Here is a 16,281-nt window from a genome sequence, read left to right as displayed (position 1 = left end):
ACTTCCTTGTATCCTACAAGCTTTATCCAATGAGGAGAGAGAACGGCATAAAGGGCTGTGTATGCAGCCAAGGGATGCACGTGAATGTGGTGACGTAGGGACGAGGACCAATAGATCCATGACGAGGGCGGGGACTGCTAACTCCATCGACTGACAAGAAGTTAGCCAAAACGACTGGATCGCTTACTTCTGCTTTAACTTTAACACTAAACCTCTTTATTTCTGTTTGGGATTTACTTTCTGATGGTTATATTTCAGGTCCACCAGGTCCAAGGGGCCCCCGGGGAGACAGGGGTCCTCAGGGACCAGTGGGCCAGTCGGGACAGAAGGGTGATAAAGGAGACAAAGGGATGCTGGGATTGGTGGGACCCAAAGGAGAGAAAGGTGCTGCTGGACCACCAGGCGCAACAGGTCCAAAGGGTGCACCCGGTGCTCGGGGCGTTCCCGGGGCCAAAGGATCCAGAGGGTCCGGAGGTCGACCTGGAAACCCCGGTGATAAAGGCGACCCTGGCGCTCCGGGACTTCCTGGTAGGGATGGGCCACCGGGAATGCTGGGACCACAAGGGCCACAGGGACCCAGAGGAGCAGGCGGACCTGCAGGGCTCGACGGGCCTCGTGGTCCCGTTGGACCCATCGGCCCCCCGGGTCCTCCAGGGCTACCGGGGCTACCTGCTCCTCCTATATTAGTAAAGCCACTTCAGCCCACTCAGGCCCCTGAACCTCCCAAACCACCTGTGCCTCCCAAGACAGCAGAGGAACCAGGGACCGTTTCTCGGCAGGTCCAGCCCTCCGTCGCCCCGACCACAGCACCTGGTGGGTAAAATGATTGCAAGAATGAAAACTGATATGTTGCTCATCATAAATAATATATCTTGACACTTTTTCTGTGAAAATTTGCTTCTTCAGTGAATTGACTTTCTGACTTTCTGGCCATTAACTGTTCCAGGTTGCCCAAATGAGTTCAGAAAGTTTGGAGACAGCTGCTATTACCTCTCGTCTGGGTCTCAGAGACTCAACTTTGATGAGGCGAAGCTATTTTGTTCCAACGTGTCATCTCATATGCTCATTATCAATGACAACGAGGAACAGGTGAATAAAATCGGACCCAGACGTTATCTTTATCGTCACTGACTGAGAAAAACACATACTTTTTTTTTCTGAACTAAACATCCTGTGAAATAACCATTGCTGTTCTGTCCATAGCAATTTGTGAGAAATGCAATCGCTGGGAGGGGTTATTTCTGGCTGGGCCTGACTGATAGGGAAGAGGAAAATGTCTGGAAGTGGGTGGATGGCACCTTACCTGTGTTCAAGTGGGTTCAATCTCTTTATTATGTTCACAACAACACGCTTCTGTGAATGTAACTAGCAAGCACTTTTTTTTATGACGTCTCATCTTTCACATGTTATTGTTGTGTTGTGGCAATCAGGAAGTGGAAACCCGGTCAACCCGATAACTGGACCCATGGTCATGAACAGGGCGAGGACTGCGCTGGTCTGATCCATAATGCCAATTGGAATGATTTCTACTGCACTGATCGCATCGGTTTCATCTGTGAACGTGCCTCTGACTGTCAGTACCATCTATATATCACATCTCTTTTTTGAATTTTGAAAGCTCCGGTTTATATGGACGAAACAGTTTCTTAGTTTGTCTCGTCTGTGCAAATTCTCATTTGTCCAGGTCAATGGCATCTCTAGGCAAATGAATCAAGGCAACTGGACTTAGTTTTTGGTTTGAAGACGTTTCGCCCCTTATCCAAGTGGCTTCATCAGTTCGTGTAGACTAGACTGTCTAGTCAGACTAGCGAAAGGTCTTCAAGACAAAAACTGAGTCCAGTTGACTTGATTCAATAGATTAGTTTGTCTCCCAATATCTTCAGACTTTCACACCCAGTCTGTGACACTTGTTGTCTTCAGCAAATGTTACTCAAACAAGACTCAACAGTGCATGTTTGGTGCTCTCATTAGTACTCGTAAACCATATGGTAAATGGGATTGGCTGTAGCAATAGCAGCAAAACATGGTCAGCTCAAAGACCACTTACTCACTTGTTCTGGAGCTTTTACTTGTATCACACAGTCCTCAGTTGCCATGGACGTGTAGATACTGTATTGTTGTTTTTGGGCCAAAATTACCATATTTACAGTAGTTGTGTTTCTAGAACTGTAGATTAATCAACATGTTAAAATCAATTTTATGTGATACATGTCTGTTCTTCTCTTTGCAGTGACACTTCCAGTTTTATAGCATCCATCTAAGACAGTATGAGCTGTCTTTGGAGGAGAGGTCTAGCGCCTGAAGTTGAGGTTGAAGATGCGAGGACAATGAAGGACATGAGGAGGCGCTCTAGATGAATAGAGGCCTCGGATAAAGCCAGCCCAGATCAGCTTCACCGAGACTTGGACTGATCTTTGTCTTAATGGCACTTTACAACACAGTAAGGTGCAGAAGACAGAACAAGCACAGAGCCAGCCCACTATGGTATTGATTTCGTATTGGTACTGAAGGAAAGATGCGAATGTCGTCATTTATTTAGGCTATACTGAGTCAAGATTTGGTACAGCCACTGTTGTACAGGTGTATCTGTAAATAATGGTTGGGATTGATTTTCATATCATTTTTTTTCTCAACTGCCTTATCAATCCTTAGACTCACAAAAGAATCTATATCAAAGGATAATGTTGTTAATAGAGTAGAACTATTTTTATACTGTCAAATACATCACAGATTGAGAACTGTGCTCTGAAATAAGCTCCCACAAAAATGGTGAATACCCACTCACCATCAGCAAACGACTGCAAACTCTGATAACAAATTGAGGTAAACCTAGTATAAATTTAATCTTTCTGCAAACTGAAATATCAGTGTCACTTTTGTGATAATGGATGTTCTGTGTGAGCAGCGCTGCTGTTTTATGAAGAATATTTTTTTAGACTTTAGACTGCCATTATGAGTTTTATACAGTATGAGGCATTCATTAACAATATGTAAATGTTTTGTAATGTAGCCATTATACAATGATTTATTCATTATGCCAAATACAATATGTGAAATATGTTACATGCTTATTATTTGCATAATCAGTTGTTATTGTTATATGATTGACTTCTGCAAATTCATATTATGTTTAAGAACTGAGTAGCAGTTTGTAATCTGGCTCAAGGCTTATTATTAGGCCTTAATTAAATTACCAAGTTCCTATGGATCAGGCCAGGACACTTATCACAATAAAATGGGAAATAAACTGTTTGTGGAGTCAATGATTTCATGTCATAAACACTACATGCAGTTGTTTATTCAACAAGAAAGAAGAAAGAGCGCTTCACCCCAGGGGGCACTGCTGGGGTGTGATCTCTGTCAACATGGGAATCACCTGTGCCCTCAGAGGTCGCCATGGTGACTGTGTTTATGTGTGTGTCAGATTGTGCTTCCCAGAGACTTCAGATGAATGGGGGAGAAAAGGGGGAGAAATATCAGTGGAATAGTTGATAAACTGCAGAGAAATCAGAGGAATTCCTAATTCATGAATTGTTCTGGGGTGATCTCAGCCAATATGGGGATTAAATTGATGACCTTCAGATCAATAATCACTTTTTGTAGCTACAGACAGCCAATCAGAGCAGGAGCCCTATGTGGCACTAATCAGAAGGAACATTAGGCTATATAAAAACATGTCATTTTAAAATTATACATTAAATATAATAGTAGGGGAGACCGGGGTTGGATGGCACACTTTTCACTCTTTCCCATAGCACTCTGGCATCATTTATGTGAGAATATTCAAACCAGCATTAAATGAAAGGTTAAGGTGTCAGCTTTAACTAAACACATTTCAATGTCCACAGTTATATTCTAAAATCAATTTATTTATGAATAAAATCATACTGATGGATGAAGCAATCAATATAATAATAAATTGGAAATTTAATTCTAATATATTCAAATTTAAGAAGATAGCATGTGCATGCATATATTTGCATGTATAACACTAAAACAGGGCATTTAAGGCCACGAACAAGATAACACGTACACAGAACATCAAACAGTAAATGATTTGAGCTTCTTTCTTTTTTTTAAAGAGAAAATATTCAATGAACATAGAATTTATTCTTAAATATAGCATATCACCTCTTTGTATTTTTATTTATTTCCATCTCACTGTGTTTTAGATTTGCTGTGTGGGGTGGATGCAGATTATTTACATTAAGGCCTATATAGAATCACTGGAATTACAGTATTGGCATATGTAGGCTTTGTGGCCCATTTCACTGCATAAGTCATGTGCCCATTTCTTGCACTCAGTGCACTGAATTGTATGAAATTATGTTTAATCACATTTAATATATGTATACTGCATGTTGGGGTTGGTTTGTGTGTGCCAACCAACCCCGACCAAAACAAACCCACTTTTGTGAATATATGATGTTGCCCAGTTAACATCACTCATCAAAGACTTTCAAGTTTCATATCAAATTGAAGCTGACTCATATCTCTACAAACTGGAAGTAACACATTTCCAATATCTTTATCCAAAGCAATTTTATAACACTTTAAGTGCGGGGGGCAATTTTTTACTTTTGGTACTAAAAATCTGATATTTTGCCCTCAGCAAAAAAATGAGTAATTTTCAGATGTTTTAACAAACTAGATAAGTGCAGCTCAAAAAGATGATCATTTTGATGTCACATTTGTGAGTCTGTGACCAACAGGAGGCCAGACAGGGGTGTGCCAACCAACCCCTGTAGCCAACCAACCCCGGTCTCCCCTACTCGCAGCATGCTATACAGGTAGCCTATCTTAATAAATTTGAATATCATGGAAAAGTCAATTTCCAGTTGTTCAAGTGAAATAGCATACAGTATATGGACATACTTTTTTTAGAAGGTTAGCATTTCCGTATTAAAAATGCATTTTTTTTTATATATAATTGGTCTTTTGTAATATTCAATATTTTTTTGAGGCTACTGAATTTTAGGTAGGCCTATTCATTAAATGTGAGCCATAATCATTACAATTAAAAGAAATTCAATTAAGAAAGACATGAAATGTTTTATTCCGTGTGTAATGGATCTGTGTAATGTTTTAGTTTCATTTTTTAAATTGAATTATTGACATAAATAAACTTTTCCATGATATTCTAACTTACTGAGGTGCACTTGTAGGTAGGTAGCCTATATGATGACATATTACAGACTGATACTCACATATCCATGCAGGGGATGGGAATATTCATTGTGATATATCCCCTTATAGAGGACATATGGAAACATCACTGTATAGGGGCTACACAGAAGTGGATTCTTAATTGTCATAAACAGAATAAAGGTTTCACAGATTAAAAAAAAAATGTGTTAGTCTTCAGTTTCTCTTTGATGATCTATAATCTAGTCCAGATTTGACCAGTTTTCCTGTTGTGGTTTCTGACCCGGTCCAGATGAGGGGGAAAGCAGAGAAACACCCACCCCAACTTTTTTTTTTTTTTTTCGGTCTCAGCGATGAGATAACGTCACATGATCTCCATCACCTGACGATGACATGTTATTTTTTTTCGGCAAGGGCAATTTGCAGCTGATGGTTCACTTTTATCTCTGCTGTACAGTTAATTAACAAGGCGTGAGTGATAGACAAACAATTTACAGCCGATGGTGTAATTTAACACACTACGCTTGAAGCTGAAGGAGTGACTGACTGTGACTGTGTGGGGAGTCAGACATCCATTCATGAAGCTGCTGTCGTTACTATGCGTTTTTATTACTGTATGAAATAAAGCAGAGGGACAAAGAAATAACAGGAGAAAGGCGGAATCTGTTGTTGTCGACACACCAGCAATGCCTCTCTTCGCGACAAACCCATTTGACCAAGATGTTGGTGAGTAAATCAACAACTGGGGGGCTAATATTTATTATCTGTAGCAGGCTAGCTATGGTAGCTTTGTTGTTTGTGTACAGCCTCCTCACTTAGCCCCAGGATACACACTGTTGTTGGTGTTACATGGCTGCCTTTGTAGTGTATTTTTTATCATTATTTTTAGGATATATGAACTAATACTGTTGCTGTGACTGTGTTTTTCCCGTGTTTGTTGTGATTAGCTCGTGGCTAGCCAGTGAGCTCAGTTGGCTAGCAACAGCAGCTAGCAGCAGTTAGCATCCTCAATCCCTGATAAAAACGTTCACAAAGTTAAATATTTGACAAGATGAGCCTTAAAGCCATTTGTTTGTTTGTTTTTATATTATTTTTCAAGGCTTATTTAAGTAATTGTTATCTTCTGTCGAGTCTAATTGGCGTGTTGTGCCCGCAGATGTTGTTGTCATCAGCTAATTGAAGCTAGTTAGCTGGCTCGCTAACCATCAGCCTCCTCATCAGGACCTCACTGTTGTGTCCCATTGTTTGTTGACTTATCACAGTAATGATAAGCCTGACATCTCACAGACATTTGGGAAGTGAAAGAGGATGCGGGCTGGTGTGTGAAAAACCAAACAACTACGATGTGTTTCCCTTCCTCTCTTTGTTCTGGGTCGAGTGGTTAACCACTTCATTAGCATGTTACAGAGACACGGGGGTGGGCAAAGTACACACAAACACCTCGCTGCACATTGATACAGCCCTCAAAGGGGCTAAATGCTAATTTGCTAAAGCTTATAATTGGTATGTTTAGTCTGTCCGGTGTTATTTCAGCGTTAATGGTCATTTTCTGTTTAGTTATGTGTTTGATAAATATACCACACCTGTATTTTGGTATTTGTAATCTGATCTGATTTGTAATCTGCAATGTCTATATGAATATTTATGCAGGAAATATTGAGCATAACAGCCTTGCCCTGCTTGTTGATTTACAGCATTGTTAATATTGGTCTGATACACCCAGTTATTGAATGAATGGCTACAGTGGTTTTGATCCTATGGGAAGTTTACATCTTTAACTACTACACATGTATTGGTAGCTAGTGCTAGGTAGTTTTCAGGTTTTTACATTTAAAAATATTTTGAGTGCATCAAACACCACACATTTTTGCAGTTTTTCTCAATTGCTAAGACACATTTCAAACCTTCCATCCTTTTCAAATACATTCAGATCAGATCATAAAGCTGTAGAACTAGTTTTCATTGCTCACAGGAAAATGCATTGTGCAAAACAAAACAAAAATCCTGTTTAGCACTTCTAGTAAAAAATAAAAATATAGGGGTGTAGTAGGTCGAGCAGACATCCCATATGTAGAGGCTACAGTCCTCACTGCAGTCGCCCCCAGTTCGAAAATAAAAAATAAAAAATATACAAACAAGAATCACATTTCAACTACAAAAGTGCATACAGTATCCACTGTGCAATTATTCATCTAAGCCTCCTCAGCTGGGTCATGCCTCTGCCTCTCAGGTTGTTTCTATCCATAGTGAAACTTCAACAACCAGGGCTCCCTGAACTGGCTTATATTCTTCACAAGTGTGATCAGTTTTGAGTTGCTGTGTTAAAGTTTAGACACTTGTGTGCTTTCATTGAGTTTCATTTTTGCTACCTGTGCTTACCATTATGCAACTCTAGGCATCACAGTGCAAAATGTGTTTTAGTGGGTGAGAATTTGTTTGCAAGTTATGTCTAACTAGGTGAAAAGTGCTTAAGGTTCTGCCAAAAGGGTGACCAGTTCAATAAATGGATTCAGGGCACTGAGCATTTGGTTCAGACAATAGGGTTTAGTGTTTTAGCAATTTAGAAAAACTGTAAAGATCACTCCAGTGGTTTAGTGTAAAATGTTTCAGTTTTCATGATGTTCTGTAATGCTTTTTTTTTTAATCACCAAAAAGAGTCCTATTGAGACACATTCATTTAAATAGGAGTTTGAGGAACAACAAAGCCCAATATTGTGTAATGGGTCACTTAAAGTTGCAGCTCAAAGCTGAAAACGGATTTGTGGACAACACTTTGGAAAGACTGGACCCCTAGACTAGGAGGCGCTGGACTAAAGCAGCTGTCAGCTTTACCATGAAAAAGCTTCAGTAGTAAAATGTTGCTTGAACATGAATGTGTCTGTCAGACAGAATCATGTATCAGTCAAAGGAAGCAGTTTCCTGCAGAACAAATATATTTTACATTTTTGTGATGCTAATATCACTGTTTTCAAGAAGAACTTTAAATGCAGGACTTTGACTTGTGTGAGACTGTTGTATTGATACTTTTATTAAGTAAAGGATCTGATTATTAACTGTGCATTGATGAAAAGAAACTCTCACCACTGTGGAATTAGATTATTTTTACCTTGACACAAGTGACACTCAAATAAACTAAATCAATACCTCAGACAGCAATATGAGCTTCATTAGACTGACATTTACTGGAGTACTATTGAATTATAAGGGGCCTCTTATTATTTTGTCATTCCTTTGTATCTCTATTTCATTTATTCTCATTTGTAAGGATGCATAATAACGCTGTTGTTTGCACAGGTACAACAAAGGTCGTCTGTGTACCAAAATATGATAAACAGGAACTTGTTGCAACCACTTTTTGTTTCAAGAAGATTTATTATTTCTGATCTTAGGAGGCTCATTCCCCTTCTTCTCTTTTTCTCTGTTTCCAAATATGTGCTTTTAAAATCCTGAAGTTTTGTCCTCCTTGTGTTTTTTTTCCCTGCAGAGAAAGCGACCAGTGAGATGAACACAGCTGAGGACTGGGGCCTCATTCTGGACATATGTGATAAGATAGGACAGTCGCGCACTGGGTGAGTTAACAGTCTGCTGCCCTCGAACACATCTATCAGCTTTTCTTTAGGACTTCTCCATTCCTTCAAAATGCAATGACCATGTTAGGAGGTTGAACTCAGGGACACAAGGAGAAACTGAAGATAAATATTCATACTCGGGGTAAAAAAAAAATGTCTACAGCGACATTGGTCTGTGGCCAAGCAATTAATTTCCCCAAACCTTTGATTTCCACCCTTGTGTTGCAGGCCTAAAGAATGTCTCCGCTCTATAATGAGAAGAGTGAACCACAAGGATCCTCATGTGGCCATGCAGGCACTAACTGTAAGCAGACCGGAAACAAGCAGCCATGTTTGGTGTAAATGTGATTGTTCAGTTAATGGAGGCGTCTTGTTGCATCTTAGTATTTGCTACACGTTTGTCGCCTGTTGTCACGAATATATCCTGTACCCTTGTCTCTGTCCTTGCAGCTCCTTGGTGCTTGTGTCTCAAACTGTGGGAAGATATTTCACTTGGAGGTTTGCTCCAGAGAGTTTGCCAGTGAAGTCAGTAATGTCTTAAACAAGGTACGTTGTCATTCTCGGATTAACCTGTGATTACCTGAAATTAAGCCATGCAACACACTTGTTCCCATAACATGCTTTTTTTTTTTTTTTTAATGTGTCTCCAGGGTCATCCCAAAGTCTGTGAGAAGCTGAAAGCCCTCATGGTGGAGTGGGCAGAGGACTTCCGCAACGATCCACAGCTCAGCCTGATCTCAGCCATGATCAAGAATCTACGTGAGCAGGGCGTGACCTTTCCTGCGGTGGGATCCCAGGTACAGTATACAGTACCTGCAGACTGTCTGTTGTACATTTCAATCTGTGTTTGTTGCTACCAGGTGGACTGCCGGTAAAGACGATTAGATATTGAGACTCAGTTAATGAGTAGTGGGTCAATTGTGGCTCAGGAGGAAGACTGTGGCTTGTAGCATAAAGTGATTTAAGTGGTTGATAAGACTAGAAAAGTGCTGCCCATTTACCATTAGGGATGGGTACCTTTCACATTTGAATCAATACAGTACAGATACTCTGTTTTCGGTTCTTTTTGTGTGTATGTGTGGTAAATAAAGTTATTTTGTCTATAAAAAAAAATAGTCAAAATTCTGAATTTTTAATATTTATTTCCTTCCTTTAAGAGTATTTTATGTTTTAAGGATGGGAAATTATTTTCGAATAATGGAATAGTCATTCAATGAAAAAAAAATTGAATAGTTCATGAGACTATCTTGTCTGAAAAAATGTAAATGTTCCCCTTTTACTATGGCAGAAGGAAAAACATGGAGAGTCTCCTACAGCTATCACAAAGTTTTGTGTGAAACTCTGTAGGCTAAATAAAAAACGAATGAAACTGAGGCACAGCGCAAATTCTACGAGGTGCAGACTTCGATGTGCTTTCATTACGTGATGAGGACTTTATTGAACGGTACAGCTGTGATGAGAAGCGGTGCCATTACAATATTTTCCGGTACCGATTCTCATAACAGTCTGTTACATTTTTAAATGACTGATGGCTGTTTTTCAGTCAGTGATTTAAAATGACTGTAAAGTATATGATGTTTTTTTTTTGTTGTTGTTTTTTTTCCACAGGCTGCAGAGCAGGCAAAAGCCAGCCCTGCTTTAGTGGCAAAGGATCCGTCCACCTCAACAAACAAAAAAGAAGAAGAAGACTTGGCCAAAGGTAAGTAGGCTCCTAGCTGCTTATCAGAAGAGTGGACAAGTGAAACATCCACGCTGACACCTTCATGTCTTTACTGGCGTTGCATCACAGCTCGCACTGGATTGATGGACTGCAGCTGTTCAGTAAGGGTTAAAAAGCTTTTGAGGGTAAAAAAAATGCAGACGCACCATTCCGTCTCTTTTTTGTTTGCAGCTATCGAGCTGTCACTGAAGGAGCAACGTCAGCAGCCACAGACGTCCCTGTCGAGCCTGTACCCGAGCACCTCCACCCTGCTCTCCTCACACAAGTCGGACGGCAGGAAGGTCCGCGCCATCTACGACTTCGAGGCTGCAGAGGACAATGAGCTCACCTTCAAGTCGGGAGAGATCATCACTATCCTGGACGATAGGTGAACCTTTACACATGCAGACAAAATACGAGCACAGCAAAGACGGATTTAGCAAATACCGAAAGGGTTAAATCCAGGTTGAAAAAATGGTTTTGTTGTTTGTGTTTGTTTTGTGCAGTGACCCCAACTGGTGGAAAGGGGAAACATACCAAGGAGTGGGGCTGTTCCCCTCTAACTTTGTCACTGCTGACCTCACTGCAGAGCCTGAGATGAGTGAGTGTAAACACACACACACGCGCACACACATACACGGAGTGAATACATCGCTTATCCATTTATGTCATTGCTAGTACTTCATATCCCATTTAGTCCATTAGCAGTATTGCTTTATTGATCCCAGAGAGGAAAATACTTTTATCACTTACACACCGCTGGTGAAACAATACTAAGAACAAAGTGCAATTACAAAGACAAAGCAATCGAGTTATTGTTGTCATAAACACAATATGATACATGGGTTATAACACACACTTCACACAAACCCTGCCTGTACTTCTGGGAAGCCATACAAGAATTATTCTGATAGCTTTTAGACATACTTCCTCTTATTTAAGAGCTTTATGCAGCTTGTACCATATCAGATAATGATGCAACAAATTTGATTGTCAGGCATATTGAATCTGTAAATCTGAATGTGCCATTCAAATGCTGCTTTGTTATGGGCATTTACATGTAAAATGATGCATGCTCCATTTTTTTTTTCAATTCAGCTCATTCATTCAAGTCTTTACTGTGTTCATTCACAGTAGATTGTGCTGTGAGCCACAGACATGTTTAGCCCAGGGCGTAAACCTCTGTAGTCTATACTGTCTCCTCTCTGCTGGGAGTCATGTGTCTTCATTACAAACAGATGTTTGATGCTTTGCCACACTTTTCTTATTATCGCTTGCTCCTTCTACAGCTTCTATTGCTTCATCATATTCTTTTGCTTCTGTAAATGTGTATTCCCTTAAAGCGCTCACACTGCATGCACCAATGCATTCTGCTGTCTGGGTTTGTTCCTCCTCCCAGACAACATGTTTGACATGTTTCTACTGTTGCTGTTTTTATCATAGAGTGGTTTTTACATATCAAGAAAATTCCCACTAGCTTATATCAGATTTACTGTCATCTGATATCTGAACTAGTGTTTTGCGTTAGTAACGGACGATCGACCCACCGCATCCTGACTTCTTGCGCATGTTTTTCTGACTGGTACTGTTGCGTTGTTTTTCTGGTGCCACCTCCACTGTTGCTTGGACACGTGCAGTGAAGACAGAGAAGAAGACAGTACAGTTCAGTGAGGACATCCAGGTGGAGACCATAGAGCCCGAACAGGAGCCTGTATATATAGACGAGGTGAGTTCCCTCCAGTGTGCACTAACTCAGCCTCATTGAAAATGTCACTGTTATATCAATAAAGTTGTATCAACAAAGAGTTTTGTGTCAACATGCAACATTTCATGTGTCACCCTCTCAAAAATGAGTCACAACAAAGTTGGAACAATGGCTTTACAGGGACAAGGTTTTCTATTTAGAGATATTAATTAGTGAACCAATTTCCCCCTTTTTCCCTCTCTCTCTTCCTTTAAACTTTGATGTAGTTTTGTTGAAAATTAGCTCATTACAGCTCCTGGAAGAGTCTCACTACAGAAACTTTATTTTTCAGGACAAAATGGACCAGCTACTGCAGATGATCCAGAGTGCAGATCCCACAGACAACCAGTCAGACAGTGTTGAGCTACTACAGCTTGAAGGTGACATTCATTTGTTATTGTAAATTGATTGACTTTACATTTTTAAAGGTTAATAATGATGATAATAACAAATATTGATTTTATTTATTTTTTGGGATCAGGTGCCTGTAATCAAATGGGACCTCTCATTGACCAGAAGTTGGAGGATATTGACAGGTGCAGAAATTACAATGGAAGCAACCTCTTAATTGATGTGCAAGGATAAAATAAAATATCTACATATTATGTACCCTCATTACAGAAATCAAATAGTTTGTGTGTATTTTCTTGGTTTCTATGATCAGGAAGCACTCGGAGCTGTCAGAGCTGAACGTGAAGGTGATGGAAGCTCTGTCTTTGTACGCAAAGCTGATGAATGAAGATCCGGTCTACGCCATGTACGCCAAGCTGCAGAGTCAACAGTACTACATGCAGCAGCCTGCCAATGTAGCACAACAGGTATCGTCAGCTTGTTATTGTGACACTGTGACCCGTTTGTGTCTGGGCTGCACAGCAGAAAAGATTTGAGCCCCACACATTAGGTACTTCATTTTACAGTGTAACTGAAATGCCATCAATGTATTATCTGTTTATCTCAGTATGAAATGCAGAAACAACGATCTATAATATATATATGTATTTATATAACTCAGTAGGAGCTTTGTGCATGTTTCTGACCACAGGTCTACCCTGGCCAGCCTGCATCAGGTTCATATGCGATGAGCGGTACTGCAGTGCAGGGATATACTGTTCCCATGGAGCAGCTCCCAGCTGGAGCCCCCATACCTGGCCAGCCAGCTCCCAGGTGAGTTCACACACGTCTTGGTGTCCCGGTATACTAAAGTATAAAGAACAGAAATCTAAATTAGGTCGAACCAAGCATGCAAATGAAGCTACAGGTTAATTCCCCTTAGTGTCACCGACCTTCATCGATGACCAGCCTGTAATTGTTAGTTTAAGCCCCGGACGTTATGCTGCAGTTTTTAATGATTATACATTAATGACTCCATCTTGCTGTAGCGTTGTAAGTCATGTTGCTTCACTCTCCTCCACAGTGACGTTCATATGTACATGGGCCAGCCGCCAGTCTACACTGCAGCTCCAGGCAGCATGGCCCCAGCAGACGTTCAGTCCTACCAGAACCCAGCCCCCGGCCCCGTCCCAGGCACGACTCCCACAGGCATGACACAGACTCCAAACTACAGCACTCCCTCTGGCCCGAGCATAGCACCTTCCGCAGATGCCCACTACTCAGAGAAAGCCTTGCTATAGGGCCCCTCCTTCCTCTTGGCTCACTGTTATCCCCATGCAACACACACATGCACCAAACCTGATCAAATAGTGGTCTCGGATAATTTCTTTTATTCTATTTTATGACTTGTTTTATCACAAAACATCAGATGGATGGAAAAATACAATTAGACTAACCTTGACATTTGACAGGCGCCATGTTATGTTATCTGGCAAATACACACGTAGTAATTCTACAGTTACACTTCTCACTTCAGGTTCAGGAAGTGATCACGAATTGAAGAGCCCGTTCTTTTAGGATTAGTTCTCGCGTTTTCGCTTTTCTTGATCATGTGTTGACGTGATTTTTACGTGTGCAGAAATGTAGTTTTCAGTTGCACTTTCATCTGCAGTTGCACTTAGTAGATTTCGGTCATTACTCAAGCCTGATCACTTCTTAAACTAGATCTAATATAGCAATATGCATCGTCCATTTTTATCAACAAGACCTGAGTTTCCTGGAAAGAAAAACATAATTTTGTAATAGTTTTAAAGAAAATTAATTGAGTTCTGTTAGTATTTTTTTCAACTGATAAAATCCAGAGGAACATCTTTGAAATAAAAAGTCTATTTTAACTTAAATAAAACAAAATGTTTATTCTTCATACTGTATATGGTATGCTGAAATGTTTGCGAGCTTGTCAACAAATTACGTATTATTGCTCCACTTCTTTAGGTTACTCTAGCAACTAATTTGAATGAATCACATGCACCCATTTTTTACAGTAGTTTTATCAGTGCTTTTCTTTCCAAGAAATGATTCAGAAATGACAGGCTTGTTAAATGGAGCATAATCAAATTGCTTTTAGATAACAAGTGTAACTGTAAACATTTCACCTAACAACATGTTACATATGCAATTACTATTTGATCAAGTGTGAAAAACACACGGGCATTTTTTTTTTTACTTTGTCCCCAACACTCACACTGGAGCAACACAAACACAATACTCTTAACACACTACAGGCAGGTGTACAGTTGTTGACGTATACTCCAATACAGCTCTCGTTGCACACACACCTCCGGCCGCACGTGATAATTTACTTTCGCTCACACACTAACATTGAGATAGATCCAAGCGCAACAGCCTTTTCACTCACTTTAAGCATCTGCAGTGCTAATCACATCACAGAAAAGCGGTGTTGACTTAGATTTTACCTTTCTTTTTTTTATATATATATATAAATATCAGAAAACGGACGTTTAGCGGCGCTGAAAACGTTAGGCTACTACATTCTGTATATGTTGTCAACTTTTAGAAGTACTGAAAACTGAAGCCACTTTGTTTTAATGGAGGGAAAAGAAACAAGAGCAATTCAAGCATGCACATGACTCTTGTGTATATACTGTACTGAACTAGTAGCGAAGCCACATGATGACCTCATGATGGGTGGGATGAATGTTAACACAGCTCCAGGTGTTTTTCGGTGAAGCCTTAAAGGTGAACTCTGCAGTCATGTTGAAATTAAAAGGTGTAAAAGCCAAAGAGAACAAAGTGGGGCAAAAAAATAAATAAATAAATAAATAAATAACTCACGCCTGGAAAAAAAAAAAACACAGGATAAGATTTTCTGTTTCTTTCAATGACTCCTCTCTTCAAACTGCAGAGTTTGCCTTTTTCAATTCGAGCAGTTCTTCATCCTCGTGGGGGGATGTAAGACCAGCTCCGTCTCCGTTCAGGAGCTGTACTAACAGACTGGTACCACAGACTTGGCTACTCAAGGGGTGAATTCTCTGAACTGCCCCCAGTGTCTTTAAAGCATCTCTTTAGTCAGTGTTGAAAAATGAATACAATGTTTTGTTTGTTTTTGTAGTACACTTTAATTTATGTTTTGATTATTGTTAAGCTATTTTAAATGAAGAAGCAGTGCAGGATGTATGTATTCAGAGAAAAGCGTATGAGTATGTGATATTCTGCCTAACGTAGTTGTATATTTAAATGGCTGACATACGAACATGGACGTTTCTCTCTGTGTTTGATACATGCTTGTTGTACTGTAGGGTCAAATGGTAATGTGAAAACTGATCAAACCTCCCTCCCTCCCCACACACACATACACACATACCCCTTCCATATGCATTTCAAAGTTGTCCTTTTTTCTCAGAGCTCTCTAACACTAAAACAGACTCTACCTGAAGCAGGACTGAAATCAGGCTCCATATCGCTAACTGTCAGGATTTGTAAACATCTCTTTACCAAAGTCTCCATGAGTCACAGCGCCACCCTGAGGGCGAAAGATCAACTCGCGCCTTCTTACAACTAATTTCTTTGGCCTTCATTTTCACAAAAACTGGGGCATAAAAAGCTGATTGAACGATGGTAAATGAAGGAATCACGAAACAGTTTTTTTTATAAGTGTTTAACCACATGCTCTGATTGCAGAGTCGCAAATTTGTTTTATTTAAATTTCTCTCAATAACTCTCTGTTTTCAAATGCGCTGCTTCTTGTCGTTCCTCTGCAACCTCTAAGAAAA

General features: G+C 40.1%; 1 protein-coding gene across 1 annotated transcript in view; it reads left to right on the top strand.

Moving 5' to 3' along the window:
• The window catches only part of LOC146970399 (collectin-12-like), a 41,217-nt gene extending 27,268 nt beyond the window's left edge, over positions 1–13,949 (top strand). The window contains exons 6-23 of the mRNA XM_085804437.1: positions 259–813; positions 947–1,089; positions 1,204–1,313; positions 1,431–1,573; positions 5,767–5,871; positions 8,630–8,714; positions 8,943–9,018; positions 9,165–9,260; positions 9,365–9,511; positions 10,323–10,413; positions 10,606–10,801; positions 10,920–11,014; positions 12,051–12,139; positions 12,450–12,537; positions 12,639–12,693; positions 12,822–12,975; positions 13,200–13,321; positions 13,572–13,949. Coding sequence (XP_085660563.1) covers positions 259–813; positions 947–1,089; positions 1,204–1,313; positions 1,431–1,573; positions 5,767–5,871; positions 8,630–8,714; positions 8,943–9,018; positions 9,165–9,260; positions 9,365–9,511; positions 10,323–10,413; positions 10,606–10,801; positions 10,920–11,014; positions 12,051–12,139; positions 12,450–12,537; positions 12,639–12,693; positions 12,822–12,975; positions 13,200–13,321; positions 13,572–13,788 — 2,567 coding nt within the window. The 3' untranslated portion in view covers positions 13,789–13,949. The remainder of the gene's footprint in view (positions 1–258; positions 814–946; positions 1,090–1,203; positions 1,314–1,430; positions 1,574–5,766; positions 5,872–8,629; positions 8,715–8,942; positions 9,019–9,164; positions 9,261–9,364; positions 9,512–10,322; positions 10,414–10,605; positions 10,802–10,919; positions 11,015–12,050; positions 12,140–12,449; positions 12,538–12,638; positions 12,694–12,821; positions 12,976–13,199; positions 13,322–13,571) is intronic.
• The last annotated feature ends 2,332 nt before the right edge of the window (positions 13,950–16,281 follow it).

Source organism: Trachurus japonicus, chromosome 17, assembly GCF_045865225.1.
Source record: "Trachurus japonicus isolate A0001 chromosome 17, Traja_1.0".
In the NCBI taxonomy this organism is placed as follows: domain Eukaryota; kingdom Metazoa; phylum Chordata; class Actinopteri; order Carangiformes; family Carangidae; genus Trachurus; species Trachurus japonicus.
This window is presented reverse-complemented; position numbering and strand designations above follow the sequence as displayed.